We start from the raw sequence: 16,724 nt of genomic DNA, 5'->3' as shown, positions 1-16,724 counted from the left end.
CTTCGACAATAAGCCACTATCTGCCCGTGGAAGCAGACCAAGGAGCCCTCGAGCCCGCCCCGAACCCCTACGCCGGCAGGATGCCCTGCGGATAGTGAAACAGATCATCCGGGTCCACCGCCTTCTTGATGGCCTGCAACCTGGGCAGGTTGCTTCCCCAGTAGTTGGCCTGGGCGTCCGCCTGGTCGAGCCCGGAGTCCGGGTAGTTGACGTACATGCCCCAGTCGGCCTTCGCCATGCCCTGCGTCGTGTTGCTCGCGAAGTTCTCCATCAGCGAGCGGCCATCGGCCGGGTAGGTCACGCCGTTGTCGACGCGGTCGTACATCAGATACATCAGGAGGTAGTCGCGGTGGGCGTACGAGGTCGAGTCGGCCGGCGCCGCGGCCACGGCCGAGTTGTTACCGCCGTGCAGGTCGATCTGCACGTACCAGTCCCGCTTGTTTGCCTTCGCCTGCGTGAACCAGTAGCTGACGAAATTCTGCAGCTGGCTGTCGTCGAGCGCGTGGGTGTACAGGCTGGTGGAGTAAAACGTTTCGTGCTGGGCGTTGAAGTCAGCAGGAGAGTTGTCTCGTAGGTTGACAACTTGATACGAGCTCACTCACCTCCACGTGGCCGTGTCCCTGGTCGAGGTTCGTGCCACCGCCGAAATGTTTCAGCTGATCCAGCCATGTACCCGTCTGCGCGTACGCCAACGTCGCGTTCGTTATCTTGAGTAGCGGTGCCAGAGCAGCCTGCAGCCCGGCCTTGTCGCCGTAGTACAGCCCCTCAAGGTTCACGAAGTCTCTGGAAATGAACAGGCGCATGTTGAGCTCGGCCGGCATGGTCTGGGCAAACTCCTGGACCGCCTTGACGCCAACGAGGGCCCTCGTCTCGGTCGGCCATTGCACGGACGCGATGAAGGTGGTCAGGTTCTCGGGCGGCTGGAAGGTCTTGAACCGGAACTCGGTCACGATGCCCATGGACCCGCCCGCGCCGCGCAGCGCCCAGAAGAGGTCGCGGTTCTCGGTCTCTGAACAGTTGACCACGGTCGAGTTGGCGAGGACCACGGTGGCACCAACCAGCCAGTCCACGGCGAGCCCATGCGTGTGAGAGCTTACACCGTACCCGCCGTGCAGCACGTGTCCGCCGACACCAACGCTGCAATGGTGTTAGCCGATATCCGTGTATAAGTCTCCTCTGGGGTAAACTAGACTCACCCTGGGCAGGTCCCGTGGCTGATGGCCCTGTTGCCCTGCGTGTACAGCTCCACCGCGAGATGACCGAGCCGTGCGCCGCCCTCGACCGTCGCGATGCCGGTATCGTTATCCAAGACCACCTTGTTCATCCTGCTCATCTCGATCACCAGGTGCCCGTCCTCCCCGCCGAGGCCGAACGAAGCGTAGCTGTGTCCGCCGCACTTCGCATTGGCCTTGAGGCCGAGCTGCCGCGCGCAGGAGACCGCATCTTGAATCTGCTTGGTGGTGTTGACCCCGACAACGGCGACGGGCGTGTAGTTGAGCCGAAGGTTGAAAGACGAGACGTCGAGTTTGTAGTCCGCGGAACCGGGGGCGTCGACCGGCACGCTCGCCTTGCTCAAACAGTCGGCGAGTGCAGCGGCTTTGTCCAAGGCTAAGGCGTGTGAACTGCCCGCTAAGCCCAGCAGGGCGGAAAGGGAGATGAGCGGGTGCATGGAGAGTGCTGGGGGGAGGATCGTTGCACAGATGGCGTCGCTGGCAGATGTCTGGCGTTGGCGAACAGGGGCTCTGCGTTCTCATGCGGGATCTCCGCGGCTCGCTCCTGATCTGGTGGGTCAGATCGCAGGCAGGAAAACCTGGGGAAGAGCGGAGCGAGATATACTCTACCGCAAGAATGGCTGGCGCGTACCTACCAGCTCGGACGAGTCCTCTCACCCTTTCTACGGAAGGACAGAAGCGACAGACAGTGGAAATGGCGCCATCATCCGTCATAGATCATACGGCGGTCTCACGACACTTATATCACTTATATCTCGCGCAGTCTCGCCATAAACGTGTACCGCAGTCCGCGGCGCAGCAAGACCGGAGCCGAGAACGCTTTGCCGGCCCCGAGTTAATTAACTGCTGGCGGGCCTCGGGGACTTCGAGGGCAAAGGGGCGGCTTATCCCGGGAACCGTCATCCAGAAATCCGAAATCCGCTGCGGCGGAGGCCGAAGCAGGCCTGAGGGATAGCGGGTTAAGCGTAGTTAATCTCAACCTGCAGAGGTTTGCATCATCGGAAGCACAGGTGGCCAGGCACGGGCAAATCTTATGTTGATCCTCCAAGTACAAGGGGGCAAAGCACCGGGAAAGTCTATGTTGATCCTCCGTGGAGCACCAAGGGGGAGAGTCACCCGTCACCGGCTTGTTGGGGGGTATCAATAATCGGAGCCGTAGCGTAGTGGATGCTCCTCGTTGGCATCACGTCTGGTTGGGGGTACCGCTGTCTCGGGGAAAATGAAATACAAGTCAGGGTGCTGTCAGGGTGCTGTCTCTATACCTGAGCAGGTCCCAGATACCCGTTCCCGGGTCTAAGCGGCTTTGGGCGTCGATAACGGTTTGCTGCGGTGCTATTTAGGAACTCATCAAGAAGGCTGGAAACACGCCATGTAGCGGCAACCACCGGATGTTCGAACGATAGGTGGCGTCCCAGAGCATGCTGCGGCGCCTTTCCCGCTCATCCGCAAAATCGCCTGAGCAGCACGCCAGCGTCTGCGTTGTCCGATGGAGCGCAGATTAGGTTATATTGCACGGTTCAAATTACCCGGCACCGAGCTTCGACGGCTTAAGTACCTAGAGAAGCCAAGGCGGGCATACAGGTCGTGTTGTCCGCGGCCGTGGGGGCCCAACATGTGAACGTGCCACCCCGCCGGAGTCAGAGGCTGAGATTCGAGCGCTCCGCATCTTTGACGGCCGACGCAGTGGGAGACAGTGCAAGGGGTCCCGATCGACCGATCACTTACTCGATTGGTTTTTTTCCCCGTCCCTGGGATCTTCATGCAAGCAAGGAGGCTTAATCAGGCTGCCGGCTCAACACGGCTAGCCCGGGCTGGGGCAGCGTCTTATTTAGCCACACAGCAGACGGGCCGATGAAAGGGGGCGACGAGCCTGGCTGCCAGCTCTGCTTCCGGAAGATTACCGTTTTTGACTTCATAATTGTGTCGGCCGGCGGAATCAGCGAATTAGTGTGCGCCAGGGCTGAATTCAGTCCGTATGTCAGCTTTGAATCCAAACCATTGGAGACCGATGATGGGGTCCAGTACAAAGGGGCGCTGGCCACAACTTGCTTTCCATTTAACATTATGAGCTACGCAGCAAGGTCAACTGGACCATTCCTGAACCTTGATAGCAGGGTGAAGAGGATTCTACATCTCCGGCTTTCGTCTTTGCAGATTACTTCGCTAAGGAGCAATACGGTCAGCTGGTGTCAGATTTGGATGGGGAGTCCCCAGCTAGCTGGACTACCTTCGCTATGCCGGCCTCCGCAACATAGAGTTTCAGCACAACGCAGTGACCGCACTTCATGACTTATTTTGATTTCCCGGCTCTCATATTTTTCCAGGTTATGGACTCGCAAGTGCGGAATAGCTCAACAACCCTGAGCGAATCGATCGAGTCCGTTCCACTCTGATGGGGTCCGTCTATCTGCAGCCCATTTCAACACGCCCGATTAGCTCAGCTGGTTAGAGCGTCGTACTAATACCGGTTATTCCCGTATATGGTATGCGAAGGTCAACAGTTCAATCCTGTTATTGGGCATCTAGATTGCTGGTTGGGTACTGGATAACCTCCAGGGCTCAACTTTTGCTTGTTCTTGTTTTATTCTTGGTTATATCTGGTGCAGTCGCGAGGCTTCTCTCGGGCGCGAGAGCCTAGCATTTGTTCTTCGCACCCGTTCTCAGAGCAGGGGTGGTCGAGTGGTGAGCGCTTGCTAGCAACACGCGCAGAAAGCCAGCAGGATGGTAATGTCAGTGTCAATTATGAAAGCCCAATGTTGGAATTCAGTTGTATTGCTTGCGAGGAGGTTGGCTGGCCTCTGTCCAAGATTCCGCTCAGCGGAACAGAAAAGCGCAGTCAAAGCCAGCTCAGCGAACCATCAATCTGCTGGCTGTACATACTGAGCACGATCAGGTGGTAAATACCGGCAGGAAGGAGCTGCAACGATCCCCGGATGGTGGCAAGGCTTTTTGGCGCTCGTCAAGGGGTGAAACGTGAAACCCCAGACAGAAGATGCTGGAGCAACAGGAGTCTCCGGCGCGAACCGCTTGAGCGGTTCAGGGGCTGGTTTCGCGTTGCCGAATATGGACCCTCGAGAATCCCAATAACTGTATAACACCACACGATAAACGCCGGCAATACTTGGAAATGCGTGTAGTTGAGACACCGTGCCAGGCCCGATTTCCTTCAGCATTTCAACCCATCTTCCTCTCGTCATCGGTGCCTCATTCCGCTTGGGATCATTCGTAGAGGGACGAGGTAGCTTGGTGCGTCGCATTCATCGATTTCAGGTTCGCTGGGAGGATTGCAGTCCCGATTGGTTGCAGTTGAGCCGCTTCGTCTCAGACAAAGCCCCAGCAGCGCTTTGAAACACTTGTGTAGGGGGTGCATGCGACGTCGCCTCGCTCGATCTGGTCGTCTATACGCGCCTTCGCGTCAAGCAGGGACGACGATGATCGTCTCGCTAGGTCTCATCCGCTCAGCGGAGCAGCCAGGGGTCAAGGCTGGTACGCTGATGATTGCCATGCCTTATACCGCCAAGCATCCCGTTGTGTTGGCGCGCCCAGATTCTCCCGCCAATTTCTGTGTAGGAGTTTGACACACTCTTCTCTTGGGCACAAACGAACAACCAACCTGCTTTCATTATTACACACTTACACACACACCATGGCCCCCGAGAAGAAGCCGCCGCGGCAGGATGAGGCCAAGTACTCGAGTATCGGTGGGGAGGACCACGACGACAGGTCGAGCACAGAAGTTGAGTCCTTGATGGAGCCAGAGAAGCAGTGGGAGCTCGAAGAGGCAAGCCGGAATCCCAAGCGCAAATCAAGGGTGGCCAGGGTGTGTGCCGTATTCAACACATGGCGATGGCTCATAGACACAACATTACTGGTCACCATTCTCGTGGTCGTGCTTCGCATCCAGCGGTCTGCAGCGCCAGAAGAGGTGTATGAGCTCGGCGGCGACATCACAGGTTTCACTCCGAAATGTGAGTGAATTCAAGGGCTCCGGCGACTTTTTCGTATGGGGATTAGATCCTAACAAGGTCCACCACGCGCAGTCTCACAAAAAATCGTCAAGTTCGAGATGGACTACGACTACGCGCCCAACAACATTTCGGAATTCTTCACCAACCCAGAGGTGCTGGACCGGTGGAACAAGCTGATGCCCAAGGGCATCGGCTTCCAGGAGGTGCAGGACCCGTCCAAGTACCACGACCTGCCGACGCCGGTCGTCTGGGACGAGGGCCACACCGTCTTCACCACCTCGTGGACGCACCAGCTGCACTGCCTGTGGGCCATCATCCAGACCTACGCCGGCCTCAAGTCCAACTTCACGCTGCCGCCGGACCACCACTGGCACATGATCCACTGCTTCAGCTACATGCGCCAGGCCATCATCTGCAGCGCCGACACCGCGCTCGAGGGCAAGGAGACCACCTTCCCCGACGGGAACGGCGGCTCGGACGGCTGGGATGCGGTAAGTTGGGCAACACCGGCCCTACCGTTTCCTTCTCTCTTGCTTCTGCGGCTCTGGCTAACCCAGCTCCGGATAACAGCACCACGTGTGCAGAGACATCGACCAAGTACGGAAACACATGGAGAGTGTGAGGGCCTACGATGCTCAGCAGATCTACTGAGCGGCGGATGTGGTGTTCAGGTCCTAAGATACCGAAGCATTTGTTTCCAAAAGCCAATCGTATTTGTTGTGCGATGATGGCCCGGTCCGCCCTCCCCTGTGTATGACACCGCGGGCGCGGAGGAAGGACTTTTCTCCATCAGCTGGTGAAGAATAAACGAGACGCCCAGTCGTGCCCCCACGAAGTTCGGCTTCTAATTCTCGAGACCTAGCCAAGCTGGATCCACGACCCCGTCCAGACAACATGTTGCTCCACTCAAGTCATCTTCAACCTGAGTTCGCCCCGCAGCCTCGGTTTCCCTGATCCTCGCCCGAAGAGCCAATTCCGAGACAGTGTTCTCACCCTGCCTCCGGTGTCGCCCTCAGGGAATGTAAATGGGCGTCGAAGCCGCTGTGTTTCATATGGACTCCAGCTGGCGCTGCTGAAGTCACTTCGGCGGAGTGGTTAACACGCTGCCCTTTTATCCGTACCCGGTTCGAGTGAGGTAGTTCCTTCGAGAGCGTCGGAACCCTACAGGTGACGTGATAGTTTTAATGAATGTAGTTTTATTCTCTTACATGTGAAATGGACGCATTGGGGGAGTGTAAGGCCGTCAGTCCTGGCTTACACGAAACTACATCACGGGCCGCGCATATTTCTACAACACTGACCACGGCTGTCCATCTACCGAAAATCCGGCTCCACTAGACTACCTATTTATCGCCTGCTCCGACTCCAAGGCTCTTTAAGGGATATCTTACAACTATTCCGTCTCTTCACCAAAGCGTCGTGCACCACCTCCTGCGCCTTGGCCCCCTGTGTCGATGGAAGGTTCATGACCTTAGTACCGACAGCCCAGCACAGCTGCCCATATTGGTCTGTGAGCACCACGCCTCCATGAGCTCTGACTGTGAATTAACGTCGCCTGTACCGAGAGCAAACTGCCGGTTAGGGCCGGCTGCCGCATCTTGCGCCCAGTTCCCTTCCCAGCCCGACTCTATCCTCCGGCAGCGCTCCCGCTTCATCAAGTGGGTTAGTTTGCGCACAGCTTCCCCTGAAACTCCTCAGGTTCGAAAACACAGGACTTCTTTGGGCGTTTTTTTTTTTTTTTTTTTTTTTTTTTTTTTTTTCATACAGACTCTATGTTTATTATCCCGCCTCATCAGTGTCTGGCGGCTGCTCCTCGATCGCGTCGTTGACTTCCCCTGGCGGTGTGCGCCTCTAGAGCGACATCCCGCGGCGAGCTGGCGGAGTGCGACCTGGCATATCCGTACTATGAGGGCGAGGACTAACTCCTCTCAACACTCCGAACCGCACGAGTGGTTTACAGGGGCGAGCATGGGGAGAAAGAGGCCGTAGTGGGCTTGGACGGGAGAGGATCTTGCGGTTTGCAATTAACCTTGGACTCGGGCTCATTCGTTGCAGATGGTTGACGTAATTGTTTTGAAACCTCAGCACTGGATAGCGTAAACGGGAAGCGTAATCATCAATTATGAGCACCTGAACACCACGAGGGTGCCCGGGAGCTGGGCCACGCCCCCATCATGCTTCTAGTTACATGGGTAGCGTTAAGCATTACTCGGTCATTAGTGTAAACCCAACCCGCTTAACCGCCCTCAAACCACGGGCGCGTAGAAACCGAACCGGTTGTGCGGATCATACTTGGCCTTGAGCGCCTTCAGCCTGTCCAAGCGCCACTGGTCATAGCCGTACCAGGCCTGGGGCTGCTCGTCGCCGTACGCGTAGTTCACGTACGTGTTCAGCTGCGCGCTGCCGCTGCCGGCGAGGAGGATGTTGCGCAGCTGGTTGCCGAGCTGCTCGGCCTGACGATCGAGGTCGGGGCCGGCGGGCGTGTACTGGATCAGGGGCGCGATCAGCAGGTCGTTGTCGGTGCGGAACGCGTAGGCGGACGAGTCCGGGTCGACGGCGCGCACGCCCTCGGTCGGGTAGCCCTCGAACATGAAGAGCGAGTTGGCGAAGGGCGAGGAGGCGTTGGTGGCCGCCGCGAAGGCCGAGTAGACCGCCTGCTGCGCCGTCGCGTTGTACGACCGCAGGTAGATGGGGAAGCGCGGGTTCGCCAGGCCGGCCTTCTGGCACGGCGGCGACGCCAGCGTGATGCCCACCCACCCGGCCAGGTCCAGGTACGTGCCGTTGTCGGGCACCACCGAGACGGGGCCGAGCGCGTGGAAGGGCTGCGTGTAGGTCGGGTCGACGGCCGTGACGCCCTCCTGGATGATGTAGAGCTGGATGACGGGGCCGTTGGGGTCCACCGCCGGGTCGTTGAACCAGTAGGACCAGTTGGTGACGTCGACGGGCTGTGTGCCGTTGCGGAGGAGGTAGTCGTTGATGGCCTGGTAGACCGCCTTGACCTTGTCGCCGGTGAAGGTGATGGTCTCGATGGCCCAGTTGGTGTACACGCGCGGGTAGATCTTGACGGTGACGGAGGTGACGATGCCGAAGTTGTGGCCGGCGCCCCGGACGGCCCACCAGAGGTCCGAGTTGGCGTCAATGGTCGTGAGCGTGCCGTTGGCGAGCACGATGTTCATGGACACCCACTGATCGGCGACGAGGCCGTGGCGGCCCTGCAGCCAGCCGTGGCCGCCGCCAAGCGCGGGCCCCATGTAGCTGACGCACTCGCAGGTTCCGGTCACGGTCTGCTTCCCCGCGGCCCACAGCGTGTCGACGACGACCTTGGAGTTGGTGCCGCCGGCGATGGTCGCCGTCTGGCCGTCGGCAGCGATGGTGATGCCGCTCAGCAGGCTGAGGTTGATGTCGATGCCCCAGCTCATCCGGCCCAAGGTGGTGATGGAGCCGTGCACGCCATTGTAGGCCAGGAACGGGATGTTGCACTTGTTGGCAAAGCTGACCTAACAGGGGCAACGCCATGTGAGCATCCCGTCCTGTTACATCAAACATAAACAGCTCGACAAACTCACGATCTGCACCACATCGTTCTCGGTCGCGGGAAGCACCGTGACGTTGACGATGGGGGCCCCCACGTTCGACCACCTCGCGGAGTACTGGGTGAATTGGTCGCTCCCAGGGAGGTAGATCTCGATTCCCGAGAGCTGTTTCTCAAGGTCACTCAAGCTGCAGTGCGCGGCAGACGTAGCGGCAGCCGGAGGGGCAGACGGAGTGGCAGCGGAGGTGGCAAGCACAGCTTCTGCCGGCGCTGCCGATGCCGTTGCCGTTGCGGCAGCCAAGGCCACCACCGCAGCCGCGACCAGATCGGCCCGGAACCAGCACATGTCTGTCCGGGGTGGGAGGACGGGAAGGATGCTGGGACAAGGTATGTATGTTCAAGGAAGGCACGGCACAAAGCACTGCGTGGGGGCCTGTCAGAGAGAAAAGCAAAGCCAAGCATCCATTTCTTGGTTACACGATGTCGGTATTATAGCTGCTTGATGAGCGTGAGCCGGGACGCCAACAGGGGTCCTCGGTCTGCCTTCCGCTAACGACTGCAGTCCCCACCCTCTCTTCCCCGAACAGGCTCGTGGACCGGCCATCCATGTCGGTTCCCCTGTGCCTGCATGACGAGTGCGACTCCAGTGGCGACACCCTAATGTTAGCGTCACACTCAGAGGCATGGACCAAAGCAATGGACCACGACAGGAGTTCTCCTCAGTTCTAGCCTTTACGTGTACGCACTCTACTGCGTACAATGCCCCCCTTGTTTGTTCGTTAGCGTGGTACTTAAAGTGGATTCCGGCAAGCATTTAACTTCCTTAGGCTATCAGGTACCTACCTAGCCGTCTTGGCATAGAATAGACTAACCGCAATAGAAAGTCAGAGGGCACTGCAGCCTCTGCCTACAATGTAGCTTCCTTTGGTGCCTGGCCAGTTATCCAAATTGCGTTCAATCCACTGCTTCACTATACCCTAACATGCCTCACTTAAACTTGGAGTCTGGAGAGTGACGAGGCGAGAGCATGGAAGAGGGGGGTAACTGGTGTGAAAAGGCCGATATTTGGTTAGCTATAGGCCCCTGTCAAAAAGTGGGGGTAAGAACCAAACTAACAAACAAACAAGCATTGTGTTGTAGTTCTATGCGTGTCTGACGTAAAAATATACTGTGTAGGTTTGCAATGGCCGGAGTTGGAGGAACGGTCCATGGTACACTAATGCCAACCTGGAAGCCAACGAGTTAGCGCGACTTGTCCATGTCCGCTTCGCAGGTGCTACGGCGAACACTGCGGGGGTGGCTGGCAAAATCTCGCTTACACAGCAATGCCATTATATAATGCGGGATTGTGGTGTAGGATTCGGTACATACATATATGTAGTCCAGCGCCACGCAGCACGCTAGTGTATCGCACTGCCTCCCACAACTCCATGACATTTGCCGGGGCTACACTAGTTAGTGTATTCCGTAATCCTGGCCTCGGGATTCCGCGCAGAATTGTTGCGTTCCCCTGCACGTGGTCGGGGAAAGAGCCCGAGATGGCGCCAGGGTTGCATCGAGGAACTTTATCCAATCCTCGAAGGCGTCTGGCTTAGGTGACCGCCTGCATGACAAGCTTTTTCGCCCCTCCCCGGCTTTCCCGAAGGAGTGTAGATGCAACTCTGAAACAACCTCGAGGGCAAGAAGACGAAGAATGCTGACGCTCAAAACGGGCTTGGCGCCCCGATCTCCAGCACGCCAACTTGGAAACCATCCTCGTCTTTCCCTCCTCGCCCTAGGAGAAACAGCTACACTACGCAGTAAAGTGCTGGCTCCCTGAGTGATCGTCGCCAGTTACACTACTGCACCATCGACGATCGCGGATCGGCGATCGATCCACCCCCTCGGAGCTGCACCACCCTCGGTAAGCACGCCCGAAGCGTGTGATGCCGCCGTCGGGCCAGGCCGCTGCGGCCGGGCCCAGCGAGGCGGAACTCGAAGCCGCACGGAACGCCAACATCACGCTATGGACCCTCTACGCCATTGGTGTTCTCGTCACGGTCCTCAGGACTTACGCCCGCCTGAAATTGGCGGGCTGGAAGCGCTTCCAGGCCGACGACTACCTCGTGTGGGTTGCGGTGGTAAGTGGCCCGCGTCTGTCTGTCGCGCGCGACGCTGTTGTTCTGTTCTAACCGCTTCGCCGTGACCCTTGACGCAGCTGCTGTACTCGGCGCAGACGACGCTGGGGTATGAAGTCGGCAACCTCGCCCATGGACTGGCCAACAACGGCATGACCGACGCCCAGCGGGCTTTGCTGTCGCCGGACGACCCCGAATTCGGGCTGAGGGTGCTCGGCTCCAAGATCCAGGTGGCTGGCTGGTCGTGCTACTCGACGCTGATGCTCGTTCTGAAGTTCGCCATGCTGTCCTTCTATCTGCGACTTACCGTATGCCTCCCCGCCCCCCGGTTTCCCTCAACTTGTGCAGAGGAGAGAGGCTTACCCCTCCCCGACGGCAGAGCGGGCTGGATCGCTACCGCGTGCGTGTCTATGGCGGATTCGCTCTCGTCCTGGCAGGCTACCTTGCCTCGATCGGCGCCGTGTTCCTTGGCTGCATGCCCTTCCACCAGTATTGGCAAATCAACCCAGACCCGGGGAACTTCTGCCAGGCCGCCGTGTCGAAACCAATCGTCTGGTCTAGCTTCGCCGCGAACATCTTGACGGATATATACCTCATCATGATCCCCCTTCCCCTTCTCTGGGGATCGGGCCTGCGCCTCATCGAGAAGATCGCCTCTTCGATTGTGCTCGGCGCCGGTATCTTCGTCCTCGTCTGCGCCACCATAAAGACGGTCTTTGTGTTTTCCGTAAGTCCCAGACGCCATCTTTTTTTTGTTGGCACTTCTGGCAATAACGCCGGGGACTAACCATCTGTGTGTCCCGAACAGGATGACGCAAATGGCGCCGAGCTTGCCGGCGAGTGGGGGACTCGGGAGGCCTTCGTGGCCGTCGTGACTACCAACCTCCCGATGGTGTTCCCTCTCTTCAGGGTGTGGCTCAAGCCGCTTTTCAGCACCGTGATGCGCAGCAGTGACAACAGACTCAAGACGCCCGAGGGCTTCCGAAGCATCGGCGGCGGAGGCGGTGACGGCTCGCGCGGCAACGCCCGCCGCGGACCACACCGCTCCAAGGGCCCCAACCCGCTCACCAACGTGTCCTTCGGGTCGAGCGAGGAACGCATCGTGAACGAGATGAAACTGCAGGACATGAAGGCTACCGCGTCCACAGCGCCAGAAAGCCAACCGGAGACCAGCGGCATCGTGGTCAGGACGGAGTTCGACCTCTCCGAAGACAGGAGCAGTCATTACCAGGAACGAAATGTGGCCCGCATCCAAGAAAATTGGTAGCGGACGGAAGGGACTGCGCCACTGCAGACTTGTAAGCTATGCCGGGTGTGCTAGGTAGCATTAGACGGGTAAAAACAACGCGATTCCCTTGTTGGCGGCCCAGCTGTGAGGACAGTCAGCAGCTTGCTTACGCAATGCAAGGTCCACAGTCAACAAGTAAGTTGTTTGTTGACTTCCCGCTAGCAACAAAAAGGGGTATTCCCAACCAAAAGCAGTACGCTGCGTCAGCCGCGAATCGAACGCGGGGCCCATCGATGGCAACGATGGATTTTACCACTAAACCACTGACGCTTATGGAAGAAGATGTGGAGATGGGCTGGGGTGTTGTCGGCATTCGTGTCGCTTCCGGTGCAAGCGCTGGCGACGCGGACCACGGCAGTGCCACTAGTTCCACTCGGTTCCACCGGTGAACCGAGAGAGGAATAACTAAGCAACTGTGCGCGGGGTATGGATACGGAGTATTCCGTACACTAGTGTAGTGGAAGGCCAGGTGCTGTGTCGCTTCACTTCCCGCCCGCCTCGGCAGCCTTCTCCCGTGCCGCCCTTACCCAGTTCTTGGGATAGCCCCTTTCGATCCTCCACAGCTCCGAGTCCCTCGAGATGGCATGCAACAAGCCCTCCCTCCAGGTGCCCTCGAAGTCCTTCTGCCATGTCAGCCGCCCCCCTAGCGCCCAGGAGGTAACCCTCTCAGCTCGCGCGCCATCGGGCGAGTCCAGGAGCCCAAGGCCGATGTCCACCATCTCGGGCCGACTATTGATGGCGAAAAACACGCAGGCCGAGCACTTGCTGCAGAAGTACCGCTGCACCTCGGGCGAGCTGGCGTACATGGCAAGCGTGCCGAGCCTGCCGTCGTTCGCTTCGAATGCCTGCTTCAGCTCCGGCGTGGTCTTGGAGAAGCCATCGGCGCCGGGGCCGGCAAACGAGATGTGCTCGACCAGGGCGAACGTCCAGTTGAGCACCTCGGCGCCGTTCCAGATGCGGCACGAGTCGCAGCAGTCCATCACGACGAGGGCCTTGTGCGTGACCGGGTCGATCCACACGGGCAGCTCCTCGCCCCGCCGCTGCCTCTCCTCCCAGTCCCTTTGCGCCTCGCCCGCGCGCAGCACAAACTGCACCCCGCCGCAGTGGCAGCGGAAAGGCACATTGCCCCTGTCCCCCTCCGCAGCCTTGAGCGTCACCTCCGGGCTCAGCAGCTCCCCCACCGCCGGCCACCACTTGCCGGGCGGCACCTCCTCGCTCTCGCCCCGCCCACCAAGCCACACCCTCGCGCACGGCCCATCCTCCCCATTGATCCCCCTCAGCCAGGCGGCCGCCCCGCCGTCCCCCGTATCTCCCACGTAGATGTGATCCTCACACCTGACAACACGCAGCTGCGTCTGCGTCTGCACCTCCCCCAGCACGCTCAGAACCCCGGTAAACACCCGATACCCCGCCGGGTTCTTCTTCCCCTCCTCCTCCTCCTCCTCCCCCTTCCCATCCCCTACCACCACCGCCCCCTCCGCCCCCGCCGCTGTTGCCGCCGCGGCAGCGGCAGCGGGGGCCTCGAACTCCTCAAAGAACAGCTTACTCCCGCAGCGCCCGCAGAAGAGCACGTTCAGGCGGGGCGAGCGGCGGTACCGCCTTAGCGGCACGCCGCCGTCGTCGTTGCCGGCGGCGTCCTTGGCACTGCCGGCGGCGGCGGCGCGCACAATGGCGGCCGCGTCGCCCGGCCAGGCGGCGGAGGAGGTGCGTAGCGCGCCGGTGACGTCTGCGCGGGCAGGGCAGGGTTAGTCAGCATCATCGTCATCTTGGGTTTGCTTTCCTTTTTTTCTCTTTTTTCCTGCTTTTTCTTCTTCTTCATGCCTTACTATTCCCTCGGGCTCGGGGGAGGGGGGGGGGGGGGGGGTTTGAGAGTGGGGGGGAAGCCGGGGGGGGCTTACGCCTGCAAGAGGTGCAGTGGCAGGAGGAGCCGCGCAGCGGGAGGGCGGACACGGGGACGGTGGCCGTGAAGGTGTGGGCGCGGCAGAGACACTGCGCCTGGAGGGTAACTGTCGTGTTGTCCGCCGGCGTCGTCATCTTTCGGAGTTGATGGCGTGTACGGGGTAGGCTGGGAAGTTTGTTGTTGTTGTTATTGCGTGCAGCCTTCTGTGGCTGGCCCGGACTGAAGTGAGGTTGGGATGAAGTTGGCCGCAGCGACAGGACCTGATCGGTGTGTGTGTGTGTGCGAGGCACAAAGCAGGCCGTGAATTTGGTCCGGAATTCGGTGGTTTATATCCCCAAACGAGTTTCGACAGATCGCCCATTTGACAAGATGGGGCACGCCCTTCCCATCCAAGTGTTGCCGATCCGATCCCCGCCGAGCGCGTACTTCGCGCTGCCTGATGCAACGATGTAATGTGGGGACGGTGAGGCGTCGTCAGTTGTCAGCTGCCTACACCTCGTATAAGCGACCGTGTCGTGTCGGAGACGCGGCGATGGATCAGTGTGCATGAAGCGTACATTAGTCGATACATAAAGAAATACCTATGTCCAGTACACAAAACGCAACAGGCCGTCCCAGGTGTCTAAATCGCCCCTGGCCCGCGGCCTTCGGGCTTTGCAAGGGAACTTGTCCGAAAAGAACGAAGACACAACCACCCCCTTAACCAAAACAGATGAACCCCAACTCCAAACCCAAGCGCAATGCAGATCCAATGACAACCCGGATCCTCCGCTCCCCAACCCCGCGTTTTATACCACGTGAACGGTATTCCCGCCAACCGTGCTCGGGCTGTCGAGGCCGTCCTCCAGCCCGTCGTCGCTCAGCAGCTTCCTCCTCGCCGCACGCCCCTCGTCCTCCTCGTCACTCACCAGCCCGTCAAGCTCGAACTCGTTTGCGTCCCGCAGCTGAGCGTCGTTCCCCCCGCGCAGAGCATGCCCGTTGGCCACGGGCTTGTTTGCGAGCGAGTTCGCCGCGCGGTCGTAGATATGGATGAGGGCCAGGACAAACAGGAAGAGAATGGAGGCCAGGCTGTAGAGAATCAGGACGTAGGAGACGACGTCTATGCCGGAGTTGGCGACGAGAGCCATCTGTTCCTCGGTGGCGCCCATGAAGAGGAAGCCTGCGGCATAGAGGAGCTGTGGCGTGTTAGCACTGCGCAGAGGATAAGGCGGGATCGACGGCCGGGCGACTTACGAAGACGGGAATGTACTGGAAGCTGTGGGTCTCGGTGCCGTCCTCCGAAAGGCCGGGCTGGTCTTTGAGCACGAAGGCAATCTCGATGATGCGCGTGACGCCGACGGCCATGAGGGTGTAGCCGAACATCTTGTGGGTCATGGCGCTGATCATAAGATCCTGCGGGTGCGCAGACATGGCCCAGCCGGTGATGAAGATGACAAAGGCGGGGACGAAGTTGCGCTTCGGTCTGCCATCTCTGCCCTTGCTGAGCCACACACCCACCAGCCCGGCGCTCCACCAGATGATGCCCATGGTCGTGTGCTGCCAGTCGTTCTTGACCCAGGCGGTGCCCCAGCGGTGCTCGGTGAACGTGTTGACACAGCCCCAGGCGGCAATGACGGCGCTATCGAAGAACTCCTGGCTACGTCCGGTCCGACGGAGCCAGAGCTGACCGACCAGCAAGAGGATGGTCAGAAGCACGGCGTACGCGATAAAGGCGCCTCCCATGATGAAGTGCGCCAGGCACTGCCCCAGATGGTCGCCCTGGCAGAAGCCAAGAGCGGTGATGCCGCCGAAGACCATCTGCACCCAGGCATAGATGGGGAACGCTTTGCCGTTGATGCTATGCAGCAGCCGGAAGACGGGTCGGATCCGTCCGTGGATTCCCTTCTCCAAGTGAAGCTTCAGGTAGATGCCCGCCACGACCTGGCCGACCATGAGGAAGAATAGAGGCGTGGCGGCGACTGCGTGGACGTTCTTCTCGACGAATTGCCTGCCGCGGTGCAGGTGGCCGAGCGCGTATCCGGCGAGGGCGAGCAGCGTACTAAAGACCTGCAACGGGACGTGCCAACGGCTCTTGATGATCTGGAATTGGCGGCTGTCAGTCAGCATCGGACTAGCCCGCTGTCCAGAGCAGTCCAGAGCACCGGATTACCCACCCCAAGCACCATCCCCAGCGGGAAGAGCACGCCGAAGGCGAGCATCTGCACAAAGATATGTATCCATAGTATCGTGTCCTATGCCCTGTCAGTCACCTGCTGACCGTTCTGTGGTCGACTCGCTTGGGTGTCGGCTGGGCCAACGTACGATCGGGTCGGCCGAGATGGTGGCCCCCTCGGGGATCTTGTTCTCGTCGTGGTGGCCTCCGTGCCCGAACGCCATCGGTAAGAACGCTGCTGCCAGAGCTATCGTCGTTGTCCCGGGAGTAAGACGAAGTTGTAGCCTTGGCAGCCGCGAGGCGCCATGGTGCTGGCGGGCCGGAAGGGCCATGGCGGCAGAGTTTCAGGCGGACGAGCACCCCGGGCGCCTTCAGCAACCCCTTGAAACGCGCAACGTCGGGACGGCGACGAGCCAACGGCAGCCAGTGCACAGGCGCTGCGCAAGATGGATTAACTGAGAAATACGGAGTACCGGCAGCGCAATTGAATGCCTGCGGCCGGCCAACGAGAGCGGCGTTGTTGATGCGTTGAAGC

At 59.5% G+C, this 16,724-nt stretch overlaps 6 protein-coding genes and 2 non-coding genes across 8 annotated transcripts; 3 read left to right on the top strand and 5 right to left on the bottom strand.

Moving 5' to 3' along the window:
• Positions 1 to 67: 67 nt before the first annotated feature.
• THITE_2125708 (uncharacterized protein) lies at positions 68 to 1,669 on the bottom strand (the record flags this gene model as incomplete). Its single annotated transcript, XM_003649442.1, has 3 exons — positions 68 to 538; positions 603 to 1,137; positions 1,197 to 1,669. 3 exons carry the CDS (start codon positions 1,667 to 1,669, stop codon positions 68 to 70), a joined length of 1,479 nt encoding a protein of 492 aa, XP_003649490.1.
• A 1,989-nt stretch (positions 1,670 to 3,658) lies between these two features.
• On the top strand, positions 3,659 to 3,753 carry THITE_t32. Its single transcript has one exon. It is a non-coding gene; the product is annotated as a tRNA-Ile (tRNA).
• Positions 3,754 to 4,878: 1,125 nt separating this feature from the next.
• Positions 4,879 to 5,851, top strand: THITE_2042557 (uncharacterized protein; the record flags this gene model as incomplete). The annotated part of the gene is made up of 3 exons (XM_003649441.1): positions 4,879 to 5,200; positions 5,273 to 5,691; positions 5,771 to 5,851. 3 exons carry the CDS (start codon positions 4,879 to 4,881, stop codon positions 5,849 to 5,851), a joined length of 822 nt encoding a protein of 273 aa, XP_003649489.1.
• A 1,227-nt stretch (positions 5,852 to 7,078) lies between these two features.
• Positions 7,079 to 9,183, bottom strand: THITE_2108049 (uncharacterized protein). Its single transcript, XM_003649440.1, has 2 exons — positions 8,767 to 9,183; positions 7,079 to 8,697 (listed from the first exon to the last, which is right to left on the bottom strand). The coding sequence occupies exons 1-2, from the start codon at positions 9,076 to 9,078 to the stop codon at positions 7,447 to 7,449; spliced, it is 1,563 nt and encodes a 520-aa protein (XP_003649488.1). The 5' UTR covers positions 9,079 to 9,183; the 3' UTR covers positions 7,079 to 7,446.
• Positions 9,184 to 9,212: 29 nt separating this feature from the next.
• Positions 9,213 to 12,217, top strand: THITE_162709 (uncharacterized protein; the record flags this gene model as incomplete). The annotated part of the gene is made up of 6 exons (XM_003649439.1): positions 9,213 to 9,218; positions 9,295 to 9,340; positions 10,641 to 10,852; positions 10,930 to 11,157; positions 11,229 to 11,576; positions 11,658 to 12,217. 6 exons carry the CDS (start codon positions 9,213 to 9,215, stop codon positions 12,114 to 12,116), a joined length of 1,299 nt encoding a protein of 432 aa, XP_003649487.1. The 3' UTR covers positions 12,117 to 12,217.
• A 119-nt stretch (positions 12,218 to 12,336) lies between these two features.
• Positions 12,337 to 12,407, bottom strand: THITE_t7. Its single transcript has one exon. It is a non-coding gene; the product is annotated as a tRNA-Gly (tRNA).
• A 212-nt stretch (positions 12,408 to 12,619) lies between these two features.
• Positions 12,620 to 14,171, bottom strand: THITE_2141300 (uncharacterized protein; the record flags this gene model as incomplete). Its single annotated transcript, XM_003649438.1, has 3 exons — positions 12,620 to 13,555; positions 13,625 to 13,863; positions 14,036 to 14,171. The coding sequence occupies 3 exons, from the start codon at positions 14,169 to 14,171 to the stop codon at positions 12,620 to 12,622; spliced, it is 1,311 nt and encodes a 436-aa protein (XP_003649486.1).
• Positions 14,172 to 14,825: 654 nt separating this feature from the next.
• THITE_2141299 (uncharacterized protein) lies at positions 14,826 to 16,413 on the bottom strand (the record flags this gene model as incomplete). The annotated part of the gene is made up of 4 exons (XM_003649437.1): positions 14,826 to 15,212; positions 15,271 to 16,116; positions 16,191 to 16,268; positions 16,339 to 16,413. 4 exons carry the CDS (start codon positions 16,411 to 16,413, stop codon positions 14,826 to 14,828), a joined length of 1,386 nt encoding a protein of 461 aa, XP_003649485.1.
• Between the last annotated feature and the right edge of the window lie 311 nt (positions 16,414 to 16,724).

Source organism: Thermothielavioides terrestris, chromosome 1, assembly GCF_000226115.1.
Source record: "Thermothielavioides terrestris NRRL 8126 chromosome 1, complete sequence".
NCBI classification, from domain to species: domain Eukaryota; kingdom Fungi; phylum Ascomycota; class Sordariomycetes; order Sordariales; family Chaetomiaceae; genus Thermothielavioides; species Thermothielavioides terrestris.
Note: the sequence above shows the minus strand (reverse complement) of the source record. Positions and strands in the feature narration are given on the sequence as shown.